At 37.0% G+C, this 21726-nt stretch overlaps 1 protein-coding gene across 2 annotated transcripts in view; it reads left to right on the top strand.

Annotated features, from left to right (window-relative positions):
- The first annotated feature begins 2064 nt into the window (after positions 1 to 2064).
- inpp5b.L (inositol polyphosphate-5-phosphatase B L homeolog) overlaps positions 2065 to 21726 on the top strand; it is a 56463-nt gene continuing 36801 nt past the window's right edge. The window contains exons 1-6 of one of the 2 annotated variants that reach the window (XM_041582142.1): positions 2065 to 2164; positions 3688 to 3762; positions 4948 to 5028; positions 7643 to 7740; positions 9192 to 9221; positions 12553 to 12663. In XM_041582142.1, coding sequence (XP_041438076.1) covers positions 3707 to 3762; positions 4948 to 5028; positions 7643 to 7740; positions 9192 to 9221; positions 12553 to 12663 — 376 coding nt within the window. In that variant the 5' untranslated portion in view covers positions 2065 to 2164; positions 3688 to 3706. Of the gene's footprint in view, positions 2165 to 3687; positions 3763 to 4947; positions 5029 to 7642; positions 7741 to 9191; positions 9222 to 12552; positions 12664 to 18292; positions 18452 to 21726 lie in introns of those variants that run through there. The other variant, XM_018246707.2, reaches the window with a different exon arrangement.

The following is a 21726-nucleotide window of genomic DNA, read 5'->3' as shown; positions in this document are numbered from 1 at the left end:
TATGGCTCTATCTATGTACAACTAAGCTGGATGTACTCTACTGCATTGTAAACTTTACTGATAAATCAATAAAAATATGAAAAACAGAATTTCACCAGCTCTTCCACAAAAATAACAATTTAGGCAAACAAAGACAGGAGAAAAAAAAAATATTACATGTAATATAATAATAGCCAGAACACTACTTCCTAAACAGATATGTCCCATGTGGCCCCCCTTTAAGTTGCTAAATAGCTCAGAGATAGAGAGCTGAAAAGCAGGAACTAGTGTTCTGGCTATTATGTTACACATCCAGTCACTCCAGCCTTTACATTTTTGCCTAACTAACTATATTAGAAACATTTTTTATTTTGAACAGCCTATCTATTTACATGGTTTTTATTTTCAAACTGAACTGTTCCTTTAACAAATATGCCAAACTGAGCTTAAATGTATGCCTGTAGTTTGCACCTATATTGGCAGGCAGTATGGACAGGGCTACCATGCATCATATTTTTAATTAACGGTAGAGTACAGCACAGCTCCAGACACAGGTGTGAGCACTAAGGGCAGCCAATATGGGCAGTCCTGCATGAGACGGCCTGTGCAATAAATACACATAAATACACATATAGGAATAGTTGGGGGAGAGGGTAAACCTGCTGCAAGTACAGTATTATCTTCTTGACAGATTTGGTTAATCCTGCTGCAAAGAATGAGTAGATAAACTGACCTGGTTGCAAGGGTAAGCAAGTCTAGAAAGACTGAATATTGGGGCCATACACTTGATTATCAGTTTTGTAACAATTCCATAAATATGGTAGTACTTGTGCTTAAGTAATTTAAACAAGCTGGAAATACCCGGAATTTTGTTAGGTCTGGGTTAATGGAAAAGCACGTCATCCTGCTGTAATACTAAACTTCATCAAACATTCATCAAATATTTTGTTCTATTATTTTACATTAAAAAGTTTTTAGTCTAACATGACTATGGAAACCCGTTATGGTTTTCAGACTATTAACTATGGCCAAAACTATAGGGTAAGTAGAAGAAGCACCTGCCTCGTGCAAATTTTTGGGAAAATTACCAAAACTACTGAGCCTCACAGAAAGATCATTTCAGAGACTCCATCCAATTTTGAGAATCCAATTATCTTTATAAACAAATAGGGGCATAATTATTATGTGGTGTAAAAACAGAGTAAAAATGTCGCGATTTATTTACAAGCTTTTTCTTTAAGCAACTTTCACTGGAACTTACAAAGGTCTGAAGGAGTGTAAAATAACGGTGGAAAATGAGGCGGTTGTATGGTGTAATAGTAATAATACACAGCTTCATAAATTTGCCATTTATTTTACACAGCTTTTTACATGTTTTTTTAGGCAAATTTTCGTTTTACACCGAATAATAATTAGGCCCCAAAGAAAACTGATTATTAAGCATTTGCTGTAGGTGTTAAAGCACATTGGCCCAGTTCTGCTACTAATACCTTAGCTCAGGCATGTCAAAGTCAGTTTTGGGCCAATTGCGGCCCATTTTCAAATATACACCGGCCCTCAGCCTCCATCATGAAATTAATAATAATAATAATGTGGTGCCCCAGCACAGTGCAATCAGGAATCGCTTAGCCGTAATATTTGGGCACATTAGTGAAATGTTCTGCCACTTGGTCTATACTGCTGCCTGTGTGCTGAAGGTGTTAGCAATAGACACGTAATGGCACGTAGTGACACACTGCTCTCGCATAATTCTTATAGACGATCATTTCAGTAATCACGTGCCCAAATATTACTGCTATGGCTACGCGGTTTCTTGTTTAAATGAGGTGCAGAGAATAAGTCCAAACAGACTCCACTTCTCCACTTCCTAAACGCTGTGTATGCGTCCATCTCCGTCTTATTCATTGTAACTCAATGCAGTACCAGTTAGGAAAACTTGCAATGATTCAATTTCTGTTGACTGCACCCTCTGCTTGTGAAAGACAAAATAACAAGACACGTCTCTGCTGTAAAAGGCAGCTTTTGTCAGTAGGGGGAAAAGGAAGTGCTGACGTAGCCTGTCAGATTCTAGGCCAAGGAGTAACTGAGCTGCCTGCATACAAATCCACTATCCCTGCTGCTTCATAAACAACTGCTCAAAGAATCAGAACCTGATTCCAGGTGCTCAGACTTCTAGAACTGATCGGTAACTGAATGCTGCTATTACTTAACTGAATGCTGCTATGACTGAGCGTAAAGGAAATCTATTTCAACTTGGTTAAATAGTTACTAACACCATGTGCATGTTTATTATTTTTGCCTTCTTTTATGGGAACACCCAAGATTGCATTCCAGCTGCTCCAGTGGATTATGGCTAAAAACACAAACAAATGTTTGCGCTAATTTATAAAATAGTTCATCTTTAATATAATAGTTACAAGCCTTTACTGTTTTCATTAACTGTCTTGCAATTTATAGCCTTGTGTACAGCATCGGTCAGGAAAATCCAATGTTTTTTTAAGCCGCTTTGCATATTTGGCTCCACAGACTCATTTCTATAATTTGTTTATAATGAAATCATACAAGAAAGGGGGCATTATAACAGGGAAACAGAAGAACTCCTAGAAAATAAATAGGATAAATTAAGAAATGTGATATATGATGCATGCTATATGTATATGTTTATGAATAATTCTATATGCTGTGCTGTATATTTTCACAATGCAGTAATTGTGTAAACAGGGAAGAAAAACATTGCACTAAATATATACACCGTTACAAAGATGACATATGGTAAGCACAGAAGATAAAAGTTCCCAGCCAAATGTAGCTTACAATCTAAATATGCAGGGGTCAAACTACAGAGGCAGCAGATCCTGCTACTTATGAAGGGCCTTAATGGTATAAAGGGCCACTGACGACTATCGTAATCAACATTATCAATATATATTTTTGAAAAATCTAACATACCAGAATTAAGTTGGAGACAGGCTGCAGCTTTATTCTTTAAGTCAATAACATTTAATCACATAATGTAATCAGTGCATTCATAACCCAGAGTCAACCTCTGATCACTACCCAAGAGGCAGAGGCAATCCTGGGCCCTCTGCACCCTGAGGCAGCTTGCTACTGCTGCCCCCCACACTCAACTTTTTGGCACCAGAGGGGGTCCCCAATGCTAGCACAGAGAAGAGCAATTGCGCTGAGGTAAATGCTTTCCCTTCTCCAGTTTGCCCCCCAATTTTAACATACTGAATTTACCCGCCACACGCCATACCTACTGCCTCTCGCCTATCAGCTACTCCAGGTTTGTACCATTCTCTGTAAATCCCAGTGCCCCTAAATACCCCCAATAACAACTATATTCCCATGTGACTGAAGGGCTGATGTGTCTTTTAACCCTTCAAAACAGGATGTACTGGCAATGCTCTTGAATAGTGCATATCCTCTCTTGCTTCTAGCTTGAGTTTGAGATCTATGTAGTACATAGATAATTTTGCCTAGTGAATAAGCAAATCAGTAAGAAACAAGATAGGTATTCTTTTTACTGGTGTGAAGCATAACGGGTGAAGAAATTTATTGTGTATATCATAACCATATACAAACGTGGTTGAGCCTTGTATGTGTTTGGGGGTTATAAAAACTTTGTTCTTGTAGGATATCATAAAATGAAGATGCAATATTAATATACTAATAACCTGAAATGCTATGTTTTTTAATCTTTTTTAGATTGTTTTGAGGTCAAGAGATGGATCAGTCTTTTGCAATCGAGGACACATTAGAAAAAGGAGATGCATGCCTTATTGTATCCTATTATGGTGTATGTTTTTTATTAGCCATAGTTTCTAAATAAAAGCATACTTAGCAACATTTGGAAAATCAGAACTGGGACAATGGACATGGGGTGTAACTACAGAGGAAGCAGACCCTGTCTCTGCAGGGGGTCCAGGAGGTATAGGGGCCCCATGAGGCCCTAATTCATATACAATTTCAATAAATATTGGTAAGACAGATCAACCTTTAGACGTTTTGTGGCCCGAAAAATAATTTGCTGCGGGGTCCAGTAACATATAGTTATGCCACTGCATTAGACCATGCTCATCAATCTGCCAGCTATACCTGGTTATACACTGACAACCCTGATCCTCCCAAGACCCAATCCACTTTCCCTTTTGGGGTCTGTTATTCAAGACTATCCAGACTAAATAAGGACAGCTGAGGGTTACAGGAGAAATGAGCACTGTAAAATATCCTTTGTTTTAATTCACTTTTGTGGTTTATGCCTAATACAGTAGTAGTGCATATTAGAGGGTACATGGGGGGTGAAACAGGGGCACCATCTGCAATTAATGGTGAAATCAGGCCTGGACAGGGAGTTAAAAAATGTAATGAATGATTGCAAAGTTGCTTAGAACTATGTTTTCTTTTATTTGGCAAAAAAAAAAAATTTCGATTATCATTCCCTTTAAGTATTCCCCTTTACTGTGCTAAACAAATGTTTATCTCCAGACCACTAAAAACTATACATATTATAGTATGTATATGAAAGTAAAAATTAAGAGGTCTATTTATTAAACCTAAAATTTTTAGAGGAAAAAAAAACTCGAAGATTTCGAGATTTATTATACCCCAAAGCTGCTAAAAATCCAAATTCGAAAATACACCATCTCAAACCTGTAGAAGTCAATGGCAAATGCTTCTTGACATCATGATCTGCACTGGTTTTCGACCGATAATCAAATAAATTCGAGTTGACGCAGCGACAATTTGATAGTCGAATTTTGGAGCATCAATTTGAAAGTCATATGGTTTGAATTTACGCACGATTTTGTAGCTACATTTTTTTGCACCTCTTTTTTCGATAGTTTCATTTGTGGATGAGAGTAAGGTTGACTTTGTTCTAATAAAAAAAATTGATAAATTCAAGTTTTAGTAAATACCCCCTTAAATAATGACATAAATAATTGCATTCTTTAATCAAAATTTCCATGCGTTACAAGGAATCTTGGTCACACCGGATAGCAATGAAAGCCGACTTATGGGGCTCGTGGAGAACAAAGAAACATTAGCGTAAGTGTAATGAGGTACTTTTAGATTCTGTATCTGCTTTATACAAAGTAAATTGCCCACGTAACAGTCATATGTAAATTGTACCCTACAGCTAATGTGGTATGGACTTATATAAGGAATGTGGCTGAATGTGCTTTTCTCAGGTATCTAATCTTGTAATTAGCTTTGTATTTCTTATGGACCTGTGGCATTGCTATAATGTCATGGTATATCAGTAGGTTAGTCTGTCTATTGCTTGATTTGGTGCAGAGCTTAGTATCCAGTCTAACAGGAGGATCTGTACAGAAATGGGACATGGAATAGAAGTGTCCATTTCAAGTAAGTTCCAGGATATGGAAGATAATTACATAACATAATTACATAACATTACATAAAGTGCTTGATAGCGTGTGCATCTATATAAAGTCCACATTGCATAAGAAATCAGCTCTTCCCCAGTCAAGACTCAAGTTCCCACAGTTCTTTTCCTTCTCAGGTCTATTAATCATAGAACATGCAAGGCACTGTGGGAACTAACATCCTGCTGAAGGACATCTTACTATTAATACAATGTTTCACTTGTATGAGAAGTCAGAGAAAACTGATAAGGCAATAGCAAGAGATGGACAGAAAGTTCTTTCAATAGCAATTACAAAGTAATTATGATCATTGAACCATGGAAAATTATTGACTATATACTGCAAAGTTGCATAAAATTGTATTTTCTTTCATTACATATATATATATATATATATATATATATATATATATATATATATATATATTTTTTTTTTTTTTTTTTTTTTTTTTAATTATTATTTTTTTTAACGTAAAATGATTGTCATACTTTTGGTAGAAATCCCCTTTAAAATATTCTATTCATAGAGTTTTTCTTAACCCTAGCAATCAGGCAGTTTGAATGGCAAGGTAGTGTCTCTTGTTAACTTTAGAGATCATTAACAAATGCAGCTGCAGGAACACAAAAGTTGCGCTTATAATGTTATCCATTAAAGATATATAATTCTATATAATTGCATCAAGTGCCATTGTGCAGGAATAGGAGGGAGGATTCACCCACCCGTCCGTCTTAAATACAACATTTCTGAACCAACCCAGGCAGCATTGTATTTAAAGGAAAACTATACCCCCAAAATGAATACTTAAGGAACAGATAGTTTATATGAAATTGAATGACATATTAAAGAATCTTACCAAACTGGAATATATATTTACATAAATATTGCCCTTTTACATCTCTTGCCTTGAACCACCATTTCATGACTCTATGGGGCAGATTTACAAAATTCGAGTGAAGAATTCGAATGTAAAAAACTTCGAATTTCGAAGTATTTTTTGGGTACTTCGACCATCGAATTGGTTAAATTCGTTCGAATTCGAACGATTCGAACGATTCGAAGTAAAAATCGTTCGACTATTCGACCATTCGATAATCGAAGTACTGTCTCTTTAAAAAATACTTCGACCACCTACTTCGGTAGATAAAACCTACCGAAGTCAATGTTAGCCTATGGGGAAGGTCCCCATAGGCTTGCCTGTGATTTTTTGATCGAAGGATTTTCCTTCGATCGTTGGATTAAAATCCTTCGATCGATCGATCACAGGATTTGCGCAAAATCGTTCGACTTCGATATTCGAAGTCGAACGATTTTAGTTCCCAGTCGAATATCGAGGGTTAATTAACCCTCGATATTCGACTATTGATGAATCGGCCCCTAACTGTAACAGGAAGAGGTGAGGAAGCAAAAGGCAGAACTCTGTCTGTTAATTGGCTCATGTGACCTTACATGTGGTTTGTATGTGTACACAGTGAATCTTACGATCTCAGGGGGCGGCCCTTATTTTTTAAAATGGCAATTTTCTATTTATGATTACCCAATGGCACATACTACTAAAAAAGTATATTATTATGAAAATGGTTTATTTACACGAAGCAAGGTTTTACACATGAGCTGTTTTACTCAGTATCTTTTAATAGAGACCTACATTGTTTGTGGGGAATAGTTTTCCTTTAACATGAAGTGAAGTACATTCATAACAATAAACATCTAACCCCAGTAACCCATAGTAAGAATGCCTCAAATGCATTTCCTGTAGCACAAATCTTATACACACTCAGAAGTAGTTCAATACCATAGTTCACTGATCCCTAAATGCTCCATCACAAGGTGGTCATCAACATATGTAGAATAACTGCTTGTATTGTGTATCTACCAAACATGTTCCAGGCAGCATGGGCTTGAAAAATTGTGGAAGACTCTCATTGTAATGCTACTATATACATTAAACCAATCACTGCTTTTTATAAAGTAGCATTTATTGCAAATTATACACTTATTTTAGGATGTGTCATCAGAAGTCAATATATCACACTGTAAATATGCAGAAGTTATAAGTGTAAGATTCTGGTTAAGAAAATGAAAGAATTATTATGAAGCCCTTGTATTTTTTTCTGAAAGTATTATGTAGCATTTCCATACTTTTCATTGTGCAATTATCACCAAAGGGCACAAAATACTTTTCTTAATTTGTTTAGCATTGTTGGATCAGGATTTGGTTACTTCATTGTATTTGTTATTTGTATTTTAAGAAACCATTAAACTTTTGTTATTTGCAGAATATTCTTGTACAAGCACAAGAGAATGGCTATTTGTGCTGATGATGTTTCACTGGATGAAATCATTCCATTGGCAGATGGTTTTATCATAGAACAAGGTAAAGGATATCTAAAACAATTGTGGGTCCCCTTAATCAATGCAGTGATACTGACACTATAAAACTACTTTTTAAAATATGAATGTACATTAAGGGGCAAATTTACTTATGGTCGAATATCGAGGGTTAATTAACCCTCGATATTCGACTGCTGAATTGAAATCCTTCGACTATCGAAGTCGAAGGATTTACCGCAAATAGTTCGATTGAACGATTAAATCCTTCGAATCGGACCTTCCCCATAGGCTAACATTGACTTCGGTAGGTTCTAGGTGGCGAACCAGGGGGTTGAAGTTTTTTTTTAAAGAGACAGTACTACGACTATCGAATGGTCGAATAGTCGAACGATTTTTAATTCAAATCGTTCAATTCGAAGTAGTAGTCGAAGGTTGAAGTAGCAAATTCGATGGTCGAAGTAGCCAAAAAAAAAAGTTCGAAATTCGAAGTTTTTTTTATTCTATTCCTTCACTCGAACTAAGTAAATGGGCCCCTTATAGTTACCTACAGATCATGTTTGTTTTTTGCCGAGAGGTTTGTTTATCTAAGTTATAGTTAGTTGAAGTTTCTAAACCTGACAGTTTTGCCAACCTGTCCCATCTCAGCCTGTCAGTTAAACGGACTCCTGCTGCACAAATATGGCAGCCCCCTCATAGGCTATGACAGGGAGTCAAATAGGTAATGTAAAAGCATTGGGCAATGGTAGATGTTAAAAATGGTTACATTTCTGGTGTCAGTATCTCTTTAAGGCTGGCATCTTTCAAAATAACACACAAGAAGCATTTACACTAGTCATCATTGAGACGAAGGCTCAGTAGACTCAAGCTCCAGCTGCTGCTGTGAAAATAATAATGTTCGAAGCTTCACATAATCACATACTGTACCTAATATTTGTATTAAGGTATATGTTATGACCAAGGCTGCACTAGCACTTTTCACCTGAACTAAAATTATTTTGTGCCTATGGAATCAGAATGTCAGAGAACTCCCCCACACTGAAAAAAATTGCCATTCTTGAATAACTCTGCAGAAAACTGGAATTCAGCTTAAATGAACAGTCACATCAAGGCTCGTCTATATAATTTAAACATTAAGAAAATTTAATGCGAAGAATATTCTTTTGTTGCATTTTTCCCATGTACCTATGTTACATAATTCTTCTGGCTATCGATTTTATTCAAGTAATGTTCAGATGTACAGAATCAAATCATCAACTTATTTGTGACTTTATATTATATGCCTACATTCTCTAGGTAAAATGAAGCCGGTCCAGGCAAAAAAATCCTTCCACGTTGTCCTTTTACCTCTATCTCAATCTCACTATGTTACTCCTATTTCTTATCAACCATTCTGACCTACTCTACACCCTCCCTAGAAATTTATAAGCATATCATTAAAATGAAAGCTGCTTATCTACAGTATTTTATAATATGACTTTATCCTTTGTTTTGCAGTGATGCCGGCAGAAGGTTTTCATATTATTGGTAAGAGAAGTTTAATTTTAGATTTTCAATTTTAATTAAAATTCATACTGAAATATCATGTCGTCATAACTCAATACTTTTTCTTATTGATCAAGCACGGACTTTCAGTAATGCAAAGTTCAAAAGTTGTTACCAAGAAAATATTCTACCATTAATTAATGTCTATTTGCCCACAAGAGGGTACTGTAACGCTGTTGTGTCAGTCTTTTTGGTTCTCTCTTGTGAAAAACAGTTTACTCTCCTAACCCCTTAAATCAGGTATGGCGGTTATTTACCTTTGTTAGTTAATGAGTTAATGTTTGGTATGATATAGAGAGTGATATTTTGAGACAATTTGCAATTGGTTTTCATTTTTTATTTTTTGTGATTTTTGAGTTATTTAACTTTTTATTCAGCAGCTCTCCAGTTTGCAATTTCAGCAATGGGGTTGCTAGGGTCCAAATTAACCTAACAACCATGCATTGATCTGATTAAGAGACTAGAATATGAATAGGAGAGGACCTGAATAGAAAAGACTAAAAAAAGTAAAAATAGGTTGGGTACCTGCGCGTACCTGCGGAATCAGGGCCAGAACTAGGGGTAGGCAGAGTAGGCACGTGCCTAGGGCGCAAAGCTGGGGGGGCGCCAGGCACGTACCGCCTCTGTCACCTACCTCTAGTCCGGTTCCCTTCTCTGTCCAACTATCTGTGGCATTTTAGCATTTTTTCGCTTGTGCGCATGCGCAAGAACTCTAATCAGCGCATGCGCACGCTAAGCCGGCGCCGTGACTGCCCGACTTGCCTAGGGCGCCTGTGCTCTGTGTGGAATACCTGCAAAGTGGTCGGGTTTCAGCCAAAAAGTCCTTGATTCCTTGGCTGTGCAGGCAGTCTGCATGTAACCCGGTTGGGTACCCAACAAAGGTGTGGGCTTGATCTCTCTCACCCTTGTGGTTCTTCCAGTTTTTAATTTTTTTTTGGGAAACTTTGGCACTGGAGTGATGTCACTTCCGGTTTCATGCCCCCTGGGTTGAAAGGTTAGTTGGCCTATTGCGGGTTGGGTAGCGGGAATATGCGAGTCAAATTGCGGGTTTGGGTTGCGGGTACGGTTTTCAAAAAATGGACCCGTACAAGACTCTATTCAGTGACCCCTATTTGAAAGATGGAAAGAGTCAGAAGAAGAAGACAAATAATTCAAAAACAATAAAAAATAATGAAGACCAATTGAAAAGTTGCTTAGAATTGGCATTTATATAAAATACTACAATTTAATTTAAAGGTGAACCACCCTTTTAATATGAACAATTAGAGGCAGATTTATCAAAGGTCGAATAGTAAATTAGAATTAGAATTTTTGAGTGTCAAAATTCACAATTCAAATTTTAATCCCACTATTCGAATGTAAATTTGAATGTAAGATTTATCACACCTCGACCATAATTCAAATATTCACCACCTAAAACCCGCCGAGTTCATTTACAAGTCAATGGCAGAGGCCTGTTGAGTCATTTGGAGATGTAAATAGCCTTCCTGACTTCCAACTGAGTTTTTCCAATCGAGTTTTTCTCCTGAAAAAAACTTGATTCATACGAATCGGATATGAATCAAATATGATTTAAATTTTCGGGGCGGAACCATTAGATCGAATATTAGACTTGTTTCTTAAATAACCTCCCAGTTGAGTATATTCGAATTAAAAAAAAAATTCACATGAATTTGAAATTTGAACTTTGATAAATGGGCCTACCCGTGTTAATACTTATGAAGCAAAATTATTCATATGGGCACCAGTGGTTTTATCCAACTTAATAAATGATTAATTATCAGGACCAACAGATAAAAGGTAGCACAGTAGGTTCAATATTCACCAATATTCTCCAATAGCAGCAATGTGGACATTTACTGGTTGATTGCAGTCCTTAGCAGAGTGACACATCTCTGCCTCAAATCTAAAGCGAGCCATAGATGATCAGATTTTATGCCTTGTACAACGAACATTCAGATATGAATCATTTGTTTCAATGCCACAATCTAAAACAAACCATTTAGATTTAAACTGTAGGCTTAAAGTAGGAAAATAACAAATCAGATGATGTTCAGGCCATTCATTGACAGACAGCAACTGTACAAACTTTATGTCTCATAAATAGTAGTGACAGTCATCCATAGATACCTTCAGACAGGTAATACATGTAATACATGGTACAAAAATTGTTGAGACGATTATTTGGAGTCCACATATTCAGAAAATCTTATGAAAAGATTATATCTGTGCATCTATGACCAGCTTAAGCAATCAGATCTCTACGCTGGTTGATTATTTACTTACCCAAGGTACAGTACAAGGAAACAAAAAATGTTCATGATTAGTTGTCCAGTCTCATGTTTGTATTCTATTGGATCTAGGATTCGGCGCATCCCTACATTTTTTATACAACATATAATTCATTTTCATAAAAATGAGTAATGACTCCTGTTTGTATAATTCGCTATAGTGTTGAGTTTTATGCACTATGACACAGTGCAGTATGCAAAGTGAAAAGTGTATCACCATGATTTTGTTCCCACAATCTAGCATTTTTCCCCAAGAATTACAGTGTATGTTTATGCTTTCCATAAACTGAGTTAAATTGCTTGCATCTTCAAAGTTGTAATCCCACTTTGTTGTGTTTTTGATAAAAGCATCATCAGTGGCAAATTTTGCTGGGCACAAGTTTGTGGTCAGTTGGGAGGAATGTGTTTTGTTGCATTCGATCATACCCTATGGAATGCTGAAACCTGATTAGTTGGATACAATGGTTGGCTATCGTTGTTGAGAGAAGCTAAAATTTTTGAAAACAAAAATTAGTCATTGACCTAAATATACCCCTGGCTAGGCTATTATATTTTTTCAGCCAAACTACTTTTTGATGTGCTTGTGATGGAAGGATACTTATGGTTTGGAAAGTCTTATGCTGAAACCTGTTATCCAGAAAACTCCAAATTAAGACCTTCTCCCATAAAATCAATTTTAAACAATTAAATCGTAGGTTTCCTTTTTCTCTGTAATATAAAACAGTTCCTTGTTCTTGATTCTGACTAAGCTGTATAAATCCATATTGGCAGCAAAACAATCCCATTGGTTTATTTTATGTTTTTTAGTAGGTTTAATGTATATAGATCCAAATTACAGAAAGATCTAGAAAACCCCAGGTCTCAAGAATTCTTGAGAATTCTTCTAACACAAAGAACCCAAACACAGAAACGGACAAACTATATGCCTTATAGATAAGATACACACCTACTGTATGTATGCAGTGTTTTATAAATTGCAATTTGTAATTAAATGTCCACCATTTGAATTTATGTGCATTTAGGAACTGACATAACCATCAGAATTAGGTCCCTGGATATGGACATTGTGATGCATCTTCCTTTTGGCTCCCACACTCAAGAGTTTCTCCGGAAAGTTAACCAGCCTCTTGAAGGTAACCTCAAAATACCATGTACAAATTTTATGGCTGTCACAATCTTGTGTAAAAAACACACTACCTTCTTTTATCTGTGGTAAAAGCCCATAACAGTAAGTTGACCACAGAAAACAATATACACCAGGAAAGTACACTTTCTGAGTATTACAATATGGGTAAATATGTCTTTCTACTCCAAAATACAAAACTGCAAAGCTATGCTAAATTTAGCAATTTTATAAAATGTATGATTGACATTTACAGCATCTTATCTTCCACATGTTCTAAGCTACACATCAAATGTGGCACATAGAATACACAAAATGAAATTAGGGAACAGAGCCAGTCCAGAAGAGAAGGATGCCCAAGGCTAGCCCCAGTCTTTATCAGTTCTGTCCTCTAATGTACACAGCTCACCTACTTACAGATCATGATGTGGTCGGAGTTAGAGGCAGCAGAGGTATGTTCCTAGGGTCCTAGCACCCCTTATACTGATAAGGAATATGAATTTTCATGGCTCACATATCAAAAACAAAAATGTGTATCAACAGTCCTTTACAGTAAGTGAAATTATTGGAGTCTTTATATTAGTCTACTACAGTACAAATATCACTATGCTTGATTTATTGTGTTTATGTCACAACACTGATACTACTGTTAATTTAGCTGGGTCGGGGTACCTTTAATTTTGTTCAATGTAAGTCAAAGTGGTTTTTCTGTATAACTTTATATGTATATCTGTTTTGAGGTTTGATTTTTTTTTTCTCGAAGTAATGAAAATATAAAGTACTTTTTCCCTGCTCTGGTACAACTGGTGTGTTTGCTTCAGAAACTCTACTACTGTTTATATAAACAAGCTGCTGTGTAGCCATGGGCAGTTTTATCATACCTTCAAGACACATCTCTCTTGTTGCTCTGAGGTTTGCTGTTCTAGCATGTCTCATCGTTTCAGAAAAACTGTAAATGTCACATGCCTTCCCCACAGGTTTGTCCATGACCTAATTCACACTGTGCATGTCACTTAGCAAGACTCAGAAAAGCAATACCACAAACATTCTCTAGTTTTGTGGAGTTTTTGCTTACTTATTCTCTTTCCTTTTGCATTTATATTCAAGCCCTTTACCTTGGAGCTTACACAGAGATATTTTTTTTCCATACAGGTCAGGACCTAAAAATGGGTCCCCTGCTGTTTGGAAAGGGTTAGTCTCCATGATGCCTCAGAAAAAAGTTTAACAAACCCTGATGTAGTTAAACTGTGAAATTCTCAGTCTTCCTACTAAAAGTCTGTGTGTGTCTTGTTGCAGTTTAGTGACAGATATGTTGCCATAAAGAGAGAAAAGAGATCGTAAGGGACGTGGTAATGTGTAGCTTATTAGTTGTGAAGCATTAGAACCTGGTTTGGTAACTGACTCCCCCCAGATATTGCGGACCATTAAGGGATTGAAAGAAGCTGCAAGTAGGGAAGGGTGTTTTATAATGCGGTCATAAATACAAAACTATAGTGCATATCCAATAAAATTGGCAGCATTTTACAGTAACACAGGCGCTCTAGATCCCTGATGTGATCAGGTTCGAGCTGCCAACCAAACTACTGTTCTGTGTGTTCAAACGAATAAGGGGACTTTATATCAGTCAACAACAATGATCATATTTTCCATTGCATATGCTGTTTCGTTGACAAAATATTTCTTTTTTCTTTTCTCTCTTCCTCTTATCACCATTCTGCAGAGCAGGAAGCTACCAGTGGGCTTGTATTACAGAAAATGACAGAGTAATTCTCCATCCCTTTTCTGTACAGATATGTGTTCATAGTTTTTAAAATTATAAGTTTACCAAATCAAAGTTGCAATGTTCTATACCTTTACAGTTTTAAACTGCACAGTCTAGTTTTACCAGGTCCTGTGATTGTGGTTTTCAAAGGCTGAATACCAGACAGAAAAAAGGGTATAGTCAATCATACTAGTGTGCTTTAGTGCTGTAATAGTGTCCATCAACATTTTCTTTCTGGGGATATTGTTTTGAGTTAGCTTTCTGAACCAACAGTATGGGTTCTGCACTTTTGATTCTCATTTTATTTAAATAAGCAATGAATATCTTGTATATTATATTTTTATAAATGGTGGCTAGTAATGACATCAGTTTATTGTGTGTTTAGTGAAGTAATTTGTGTCACATGATTCACTGAAATGTGCATATTATAAAAAACGCTACCTCTTGTGCATCCCATTCAGTTATGAAATACATGACAGCATTGGTACTTGAGCTTTTCAGCCTCAAAGCACTTCATTCTGGTGTATTTGGTCTACAAAGCACCAGCACAGGCCACATATAATCAAGTTTACATGTATGTTTTCAAGAAAATCATGAAAAAATATTTATCTGTTTCATTTTGAAATAATAATTGAAAGCAAGGGCATAAATGGGCACCAATGGAAAATACTCCATGTGTGCTATCAGCCAAACTACTAATGAATGTAAAGTACTAGTGAATGAAAAGTAAAGCCTATTAATATGTTCTTTGGTATTTCACAAACACCCCATCTATTTTTAGAGTATGTTGCTGCAGGGATGAAAAATTCCTTTTTAGTTACATAGAAATGCTTGAGTGCTTTCCCAGGACATAGGAAGACTGATATTTTACAACTCTTAAGAGGTTTTTTTTCTCAACTATGAGAGGAAAGCTGTCAGTTAACTGTTTTCTACCATAAAGTTCTGCTATGAATACACACTAAAAATGAAGGGGACAGGTTTAAAAAAGGGACAGAAAACACTTATGATGGTGCAGCAACATTCAGACTCAGTTCCATAAAACGATGTTATTATTGTGGCAATGATTTTAATGTGTGTTACCATTTATTCCCCTGGTAATTCTTTCTTCTCTTTCCTTTTTTGTATTCATCATAACATGGTACTTTGCAGCAAAGAGAAATTCTTATTATGTCCTACATTTGTCACATGTATTATGTGTTTCACTCTAGTAGTAAAGCCTTAAAGGTATACTATATCTTTGTACAAAAACATACCTATCCTATACCAAGAACCTGACCTGAAACACTTGACACTGAAAAACTGGGTTGCTGACTTCATTCATCTACAGTCACAGTTAGTTGTATGCATTAAATACAAATGTTGTGTGTGCATGCATGTGTACACAATTTAGAGAGAGAGGGCACTGGAAGCAACCAATCTTTCAGAGAATCATACCAGGAAGTTCAAATACCTGTGCCACCAAAATTATTTGTTTGTCATCCCCAGGAGATAGGATCCTAGCAGGCTAATGTGTTTGAAGTGCCATGCTTGGCAGTTGGCATAGAAAGAGAAAATCACACTTTGGCATTTCCTAAGGGACTAGGTGAGTGTCACTAAGAAAATGGTGTCTACATAATTTTCCACTTAGCAGACAGGCTAATCTGGCTGCTGCTTTGCCTTATAGGCACTTTTTAAAGCCTCTAGTCATCAGGCCCAGCATAAATAAGGAATTGCCTATATAAGTTTAAAATCACTTTTCACATTTAGCAGGAGCATGTGACTGTGCCTTTTATTATCTACCTGGATCTCATGTTTTGTTGCGCCACCTTGTTTCCCAGCAGCCTCCACCAGCACAGCTTCTGCTCAACTCCTATTTTCTATTTATGCACCCACATTTTTTAAGCCCCCTTAGCACATACTGAGAAATCCAGCAGACAGGGCTAATTGTAGGGTGTACTTTTTTTTTATCCCAAATGTCCCTGGTATTATTGAACTAAAATGCAATGCAATATCATAGCTCTCAACTATGTTGTAGCTGAGAGTTGTAGTCCAGAAAAAGATACAGGGCAGCCGTTTGGCACCTGGGTAGCACCTGTTTTTTGCAGTTGTCCCTACAGAGCTCAAGTCCAAAAACTTGTTAAAGTAATAAACTTGTTGAATTGAATTGCCATGATAAATACCTCCCAACTGTCCCGTTTTTAGATTTTTCATTTCCGATTTTGAGAGCTCAGCCCGCAGTCCCAGGTTTGTTACTGATATGTACCGACTTTCTCTTTGATCTCCTGCACTAAACAGCCAGAAAAAGATACAAAGTGTCTAATAGATCCTTAGATACTTAGATACTTTTGTAAAAGTTTAAGATAAGAAAGTCTCTTGGGACTCACAGCTTAAAGGGCAATTCACCTTCATTTGCAAAACTGTAATAACACATAAAAACCACAGAAATGTGTTCAAACTTGCCAATTTTTGTTAATCAACACAGTAATCTGGGGGAATGGCCACAAAAATGGGTGTAGTCCTATATTTTCATTTTTTTTTTAAATCAATCTGTTTTACTTTATTTTCAAAAAAGAAAAAATAGAAATAAGATATTTGACGTGATCATTGGGATAAGGCAAGGAAGTCTGTAGCATTATTTGTAGAATGTTCTAATCATAGGCTTGGCTTGTCTGCTAATTTTTCCTGATTATCAGTTAATCACATTGAAATCAAATATAAAAACGTTTAAAGTATTAATGCATTTTTTAGTCTGCTTATCTTCCAACTGTCCCAATCTTAGTGGTCCAGAACCCTCTCGATGTCAGCTGATCATAAGTCCCTAGACAAATGTCAGAGGGCCTGCTGTAAGATGCCAGAGCTAGACAGTCGCTATTAATCGTGCTGATGGGGGGCTGTTTGGGCCTCTGTGTATCTGAAATGCCAGGGCCTAGTTTGAATCCAAGGCCAAACCTGTAGCACAGGATATGATAGTCTTCACACAGTTACTGTCCCAGTGTTCAAACCATTGTAAATGGCTTCACTTATCAACCTCCTTTTTGTGTGTGCAAGTTACCATCTATCTTAGATTGTGAGCTCTGTAGGGCAGCAACCTTGTTTCTCTTATGACTGTTAACACACGGTATTAAAGATTTCATGTAACTGTATATTTGTATTATTTATGTTTTACTTCTTTACGTTTTACCATTGCAGTTTCCTTTTTATACCAATTTATAATGTATTGTAAGAAATCTCTACACAAGAAGACTTAAAGGGGGAGCTTCACTTTTAAGTTAACTTTTAGTATGTTATAGAACTTTCCATTCTAAGCAACTTTTCATTTGGTCTTCATTTATTTATTTTTTTAGAGTTTTTGAATTATTTGCGGTCTCCTTTGGACTTGTTCCAGCTTTCAAATGGGGGTCACTGATCCCATCTAAAAAAAAACAAATGCTCTGTAAGGCTACACATTTATTGTTATCGCTACTTTGTATTACTCCTCTTTCTATTCAGGCCTCTCCTATTCATATTGCAGTCTCTTATTCAAATCAGTGTATGGTTGCTAGGGGAATTTGGACCCTAGCAACCAGATGGCTGAAATTGCAAACTGGAGAGCTGCCGAATAAAAAGCTAAATAACTCAAAAACCACGAATAATACAAAAATGAAAACCAATTGCAAATTATCTCAGAATATCGCTCTCTACCTCATGCTAAGAGTTAAGTCAAAGCAGGTGAACAACCCCTTTAAGCAGCCACTCTTACATTACTCACAGCGTGTGTAGTTTTTTTTTCTTAGCTGCAGAACGTCCTCTCGCGGGCTGATTGGGCTTCCGTTTAAAACAGCGATTTGATTGGCTAACTCACCTGTCACACAGAACTGTTCACAAATGCAGCCATTCAGAATCCCTTTCCTACAGACCAATTGGTTTGTGCAGAGGGAGGAGCCGCTTCCTGATCTGTTTAGTAACTATTTGTCAGGGGCAGAGCCTGTTGCTGCAGTGAGCGGACAGGTCTGACAGGCAGGGCGCACTTTGGAGGACTGAGCTGGGATTCAGCTGATATGGAGCCTTGGGGAGGAATGTGAGTAGCTGGTTGCTGTTGTATTTTTTGTATTGCTAATTATAGAGTAAGCCCTGCGAGTTGTATCGTGGGATAAGTGCTTGTACTTTACTCAAGCAGCGTGCAACCACACTCAAGCATTCTGCCACACCGATTCTTAAAGGGTCCCTGACCATTTACTCCTTGATGTTAGCTCACAGCCCTGTATCCAGACGTTATCTTTCCTCAGTCTGTATCCTCACTCCCATCTGGGTCTTATTGCCTCACAAAACGTGTTTCCTAAGAAATAAAGTAAACAAGTCAGCACTTGCTACATTTCACAAAGTTTCACAAAGATGCTTCTGTTAAAATAATGTTCAGATTATTTTTTATTTCCCAGAGGCTATAATCTTCTTGAATAATCTACCTGAAATGTGACAGTTTATGTGAACAGAAATGGTCTTTTCAATGTTTCCATGAGATCTGACGTTGTTGCATTTTCATGTTTATTTAACACATGCCACACATTACATTATCGGCTTGTCTCATAATGACAGCCAAAGGAGAGGATATATATACATATCAATAACACAAAAGCCATGAATATCTTGTAAATTATATCCTTTTAAACGGTTCTGAGGTCATCAGTTATAAACGGTGAGTTCTGATGTCATTTGACTCACTGAAACTTGTTTATTATAATAAATAAAGTACCCCCAGTTGCAAAATATGAGGCTATTCGAAGTTACCTTGGAGTTCCATGACCTGTATAAAAACACTTGGCCTTTAGCCACATGTTTTTATATGTTCATGAAACTCCTCTGTAACGTATAATATCCTTTTATTTTACAATAGGTGGTACTTTATTCACTATATAAACAGTGACTAGTGTGTCATTAGTTATAAACGGCAAGTAGTGATGGAATTTTTGTCACCTGACTCACTAAATCTGGTGTATTATAATAAATAAAGTACCCCTTGTTGGAAAATATTAGTATATTAGAAGTAACCTCGGACTTCCATGACCTGTATAAAAGCACCCGGCCTTCGGCCTCCAGCCTCGTACTTTTATACGATTATAGAACTCCTCAGTGACTTATAACATCTTCATATTTTACAATAGGGGGTATTTTATTCAATATATATATATATATATATATATATATATATATATATATATATATATATATATATATATATATATATATATATATATATATATAATTTTCAGATAGATATCATTTGTAGGAGGTTGGAAGGGCATAAGCAATAGACCAACAAGTTGACAACTCAGTCTGGAGATGGGGTACAGCTTGTGTAAGCCATATATATGTTTCAGTCCTGCAATCTTCAAGCCCACCACAACTCGCAACATCTTTGCAGATATAGTTGTTTGCAGACAGTAGTGGTTTCTGCACAGCCATGCCGTATGCATCTACATTAATTGCTATTAGCTGTGCAGGATGTGGATTCAATATGTGGCCATGTTTAAGGCTAGGGCCACATGCAATCAAGGGTTCCTTTGGCCTTTGCTCACTCCTGTTTGCACTAATAGTTCCTGTGTCAGTGGGAGCAGTCACACGGAGCGGATTTTAGTGCAAGAGTATGCAGTGAGCAGAGACCAGCTCATTCTTGGCCTTCAACTCAGCCCCTGTGTGGCACTAGCCTGAAGTGGCAAACCTATCTGTGGACCACACCGTCTTTATTATTTTGTAGCAAACAGAAACTTTTTACCAAAGATAACTTTTAAAAAGAGGCTGTCAGAACTCTTGACTGTGTGCATAAAAGTAGCAATAAAAGGCATGTAAACCTGCCTTATGTACAGATAGTGAACCCAGCAGGTTCAAAGGGCAAACTATCAGCTAGAAATCAAAGTTGGCTAAAGGATATACATTGAAGATCCTGAACGCTGTGGCATATGCTGTAAGGCTAATGGCATGGCTGCAAAGCTAATGGCTTCATCAGCCTAAGCAAGTAACTATATAAATCCTTTTAAAGAAGCAACAAAAGTAGCCATGTGTGCCATTGCTGTTATAAAAGATGTGTCCCTTATTCAGGGTGCATGAGCAGTATAGTACCTTTAACTACACAAAAGGTCCCTAGACAGGAAGATTAGCAATTTGCCTCTCTGTGTATATTTCCATATTTCCCGCAATACAGGTGTAGGACCTGTTATCCAGAATGCTTGGGACCTGTAGTTTTTCAGATAACTGATTTCTCCGTAATTTGGGTCTTTATATAGCTTTAGTCTACTAGAAAATCATGTAAATTAAAAAAAAACAATAGAGTGGTTTTACTTCCAATAAGGATTCATTATATCTTAGTTTGGATCAAGTACAAGGTACTGTTTTATTATACAGAGAAAAAGGATATAATTTTTTAAAAATTTGGGTTATTTTGATGAAATGGAGTTTATAGAAGACGGTCATTCCGAAATTCGGAGCTTTCCGAATAACAAGTTTCCAGATAACCGGTCTCATACATATACATATAAGTCCATTGAATAATATGAGCCAGGTGCAATAATATGAGGGGGGCGGGCCCTGGCACAGGGCGCGCAGCCGGGCCCCTGCCCCCCTCCGTACACCCGGAACTGGCTGTGAATAAGCGGCGCGCAAACTGCCGGGGGCCCCTGAGGGGGTGCGGGCCCTGGCCCGCTCGCACCCCCTGCTCCCCCGGTAGTTCCACCACTGCAGCCTCTCAATCGGGAAGTTTTTCTGCCTAGCCAGCATTTATACTGGATATGCTGGTAGCTGGAACTAAGGAGACAGTGGGGGTCATTTATCAACACTGGGCAAATTTGCCCATGGGCAGTAACCCATGGCAACCAATCAGATTGCTGCATTCATTGTTCTACTTGCAGCTGGCATTAAAAAGCTAATCACTGATTGGTTGCTATAAGTAACTTCCCATGGGCAAATTTGCCCAGTGTTGATAAATGACCCCCAGTGAGTGGTTAGATCTAATATCTTTACTCACTTGCAAAGTACTTAAAGGGGTGGTTCACCGTTAAGTTAACTTTTAGTATGTTATAGAAAATTCTAAGCAACTTTTCAATTGTTCTTCATTATTTATTTACTTCATTATTTTTTATAGTATTTTAATTATTTGCTGCCTTCTTCTGACTCTTTTCACTTTGGGGTCACTGACCCCATCTAAAAAAAAAAACAACTGCTCTGTAAGGCTACATATTCATTGTTATTGCCACCTTTTATTATTAATTTTTCCAATCAGGCCTTCTCCTATTCGTAGTCCAGCTGCTTATTTAAAGCAGTGCATGGTTGCTAGGGTAATTTGGACATTGCAAGCTGGAAAGC

Source organism: Xenopus laevis, chromosome 2L (genome assembly GCF_017654675.1).
Source record: "Xenopus laevis strain J_2021 chromosome 2L, Xenopus_laevis_v10.1, whole genome shotgun sequence".
Taxonomy (NCBI): Eukaryota; Metazoa; Chordata; class Amphibia; order Anura; family Pipidae; genus Xenopus; species Xenopus laevis.
The sequence above is the reverse complement of the archived record's forward strand: the minus strand, read 5'-3'. Positions and strand labels throughout refer to the sequence as shown.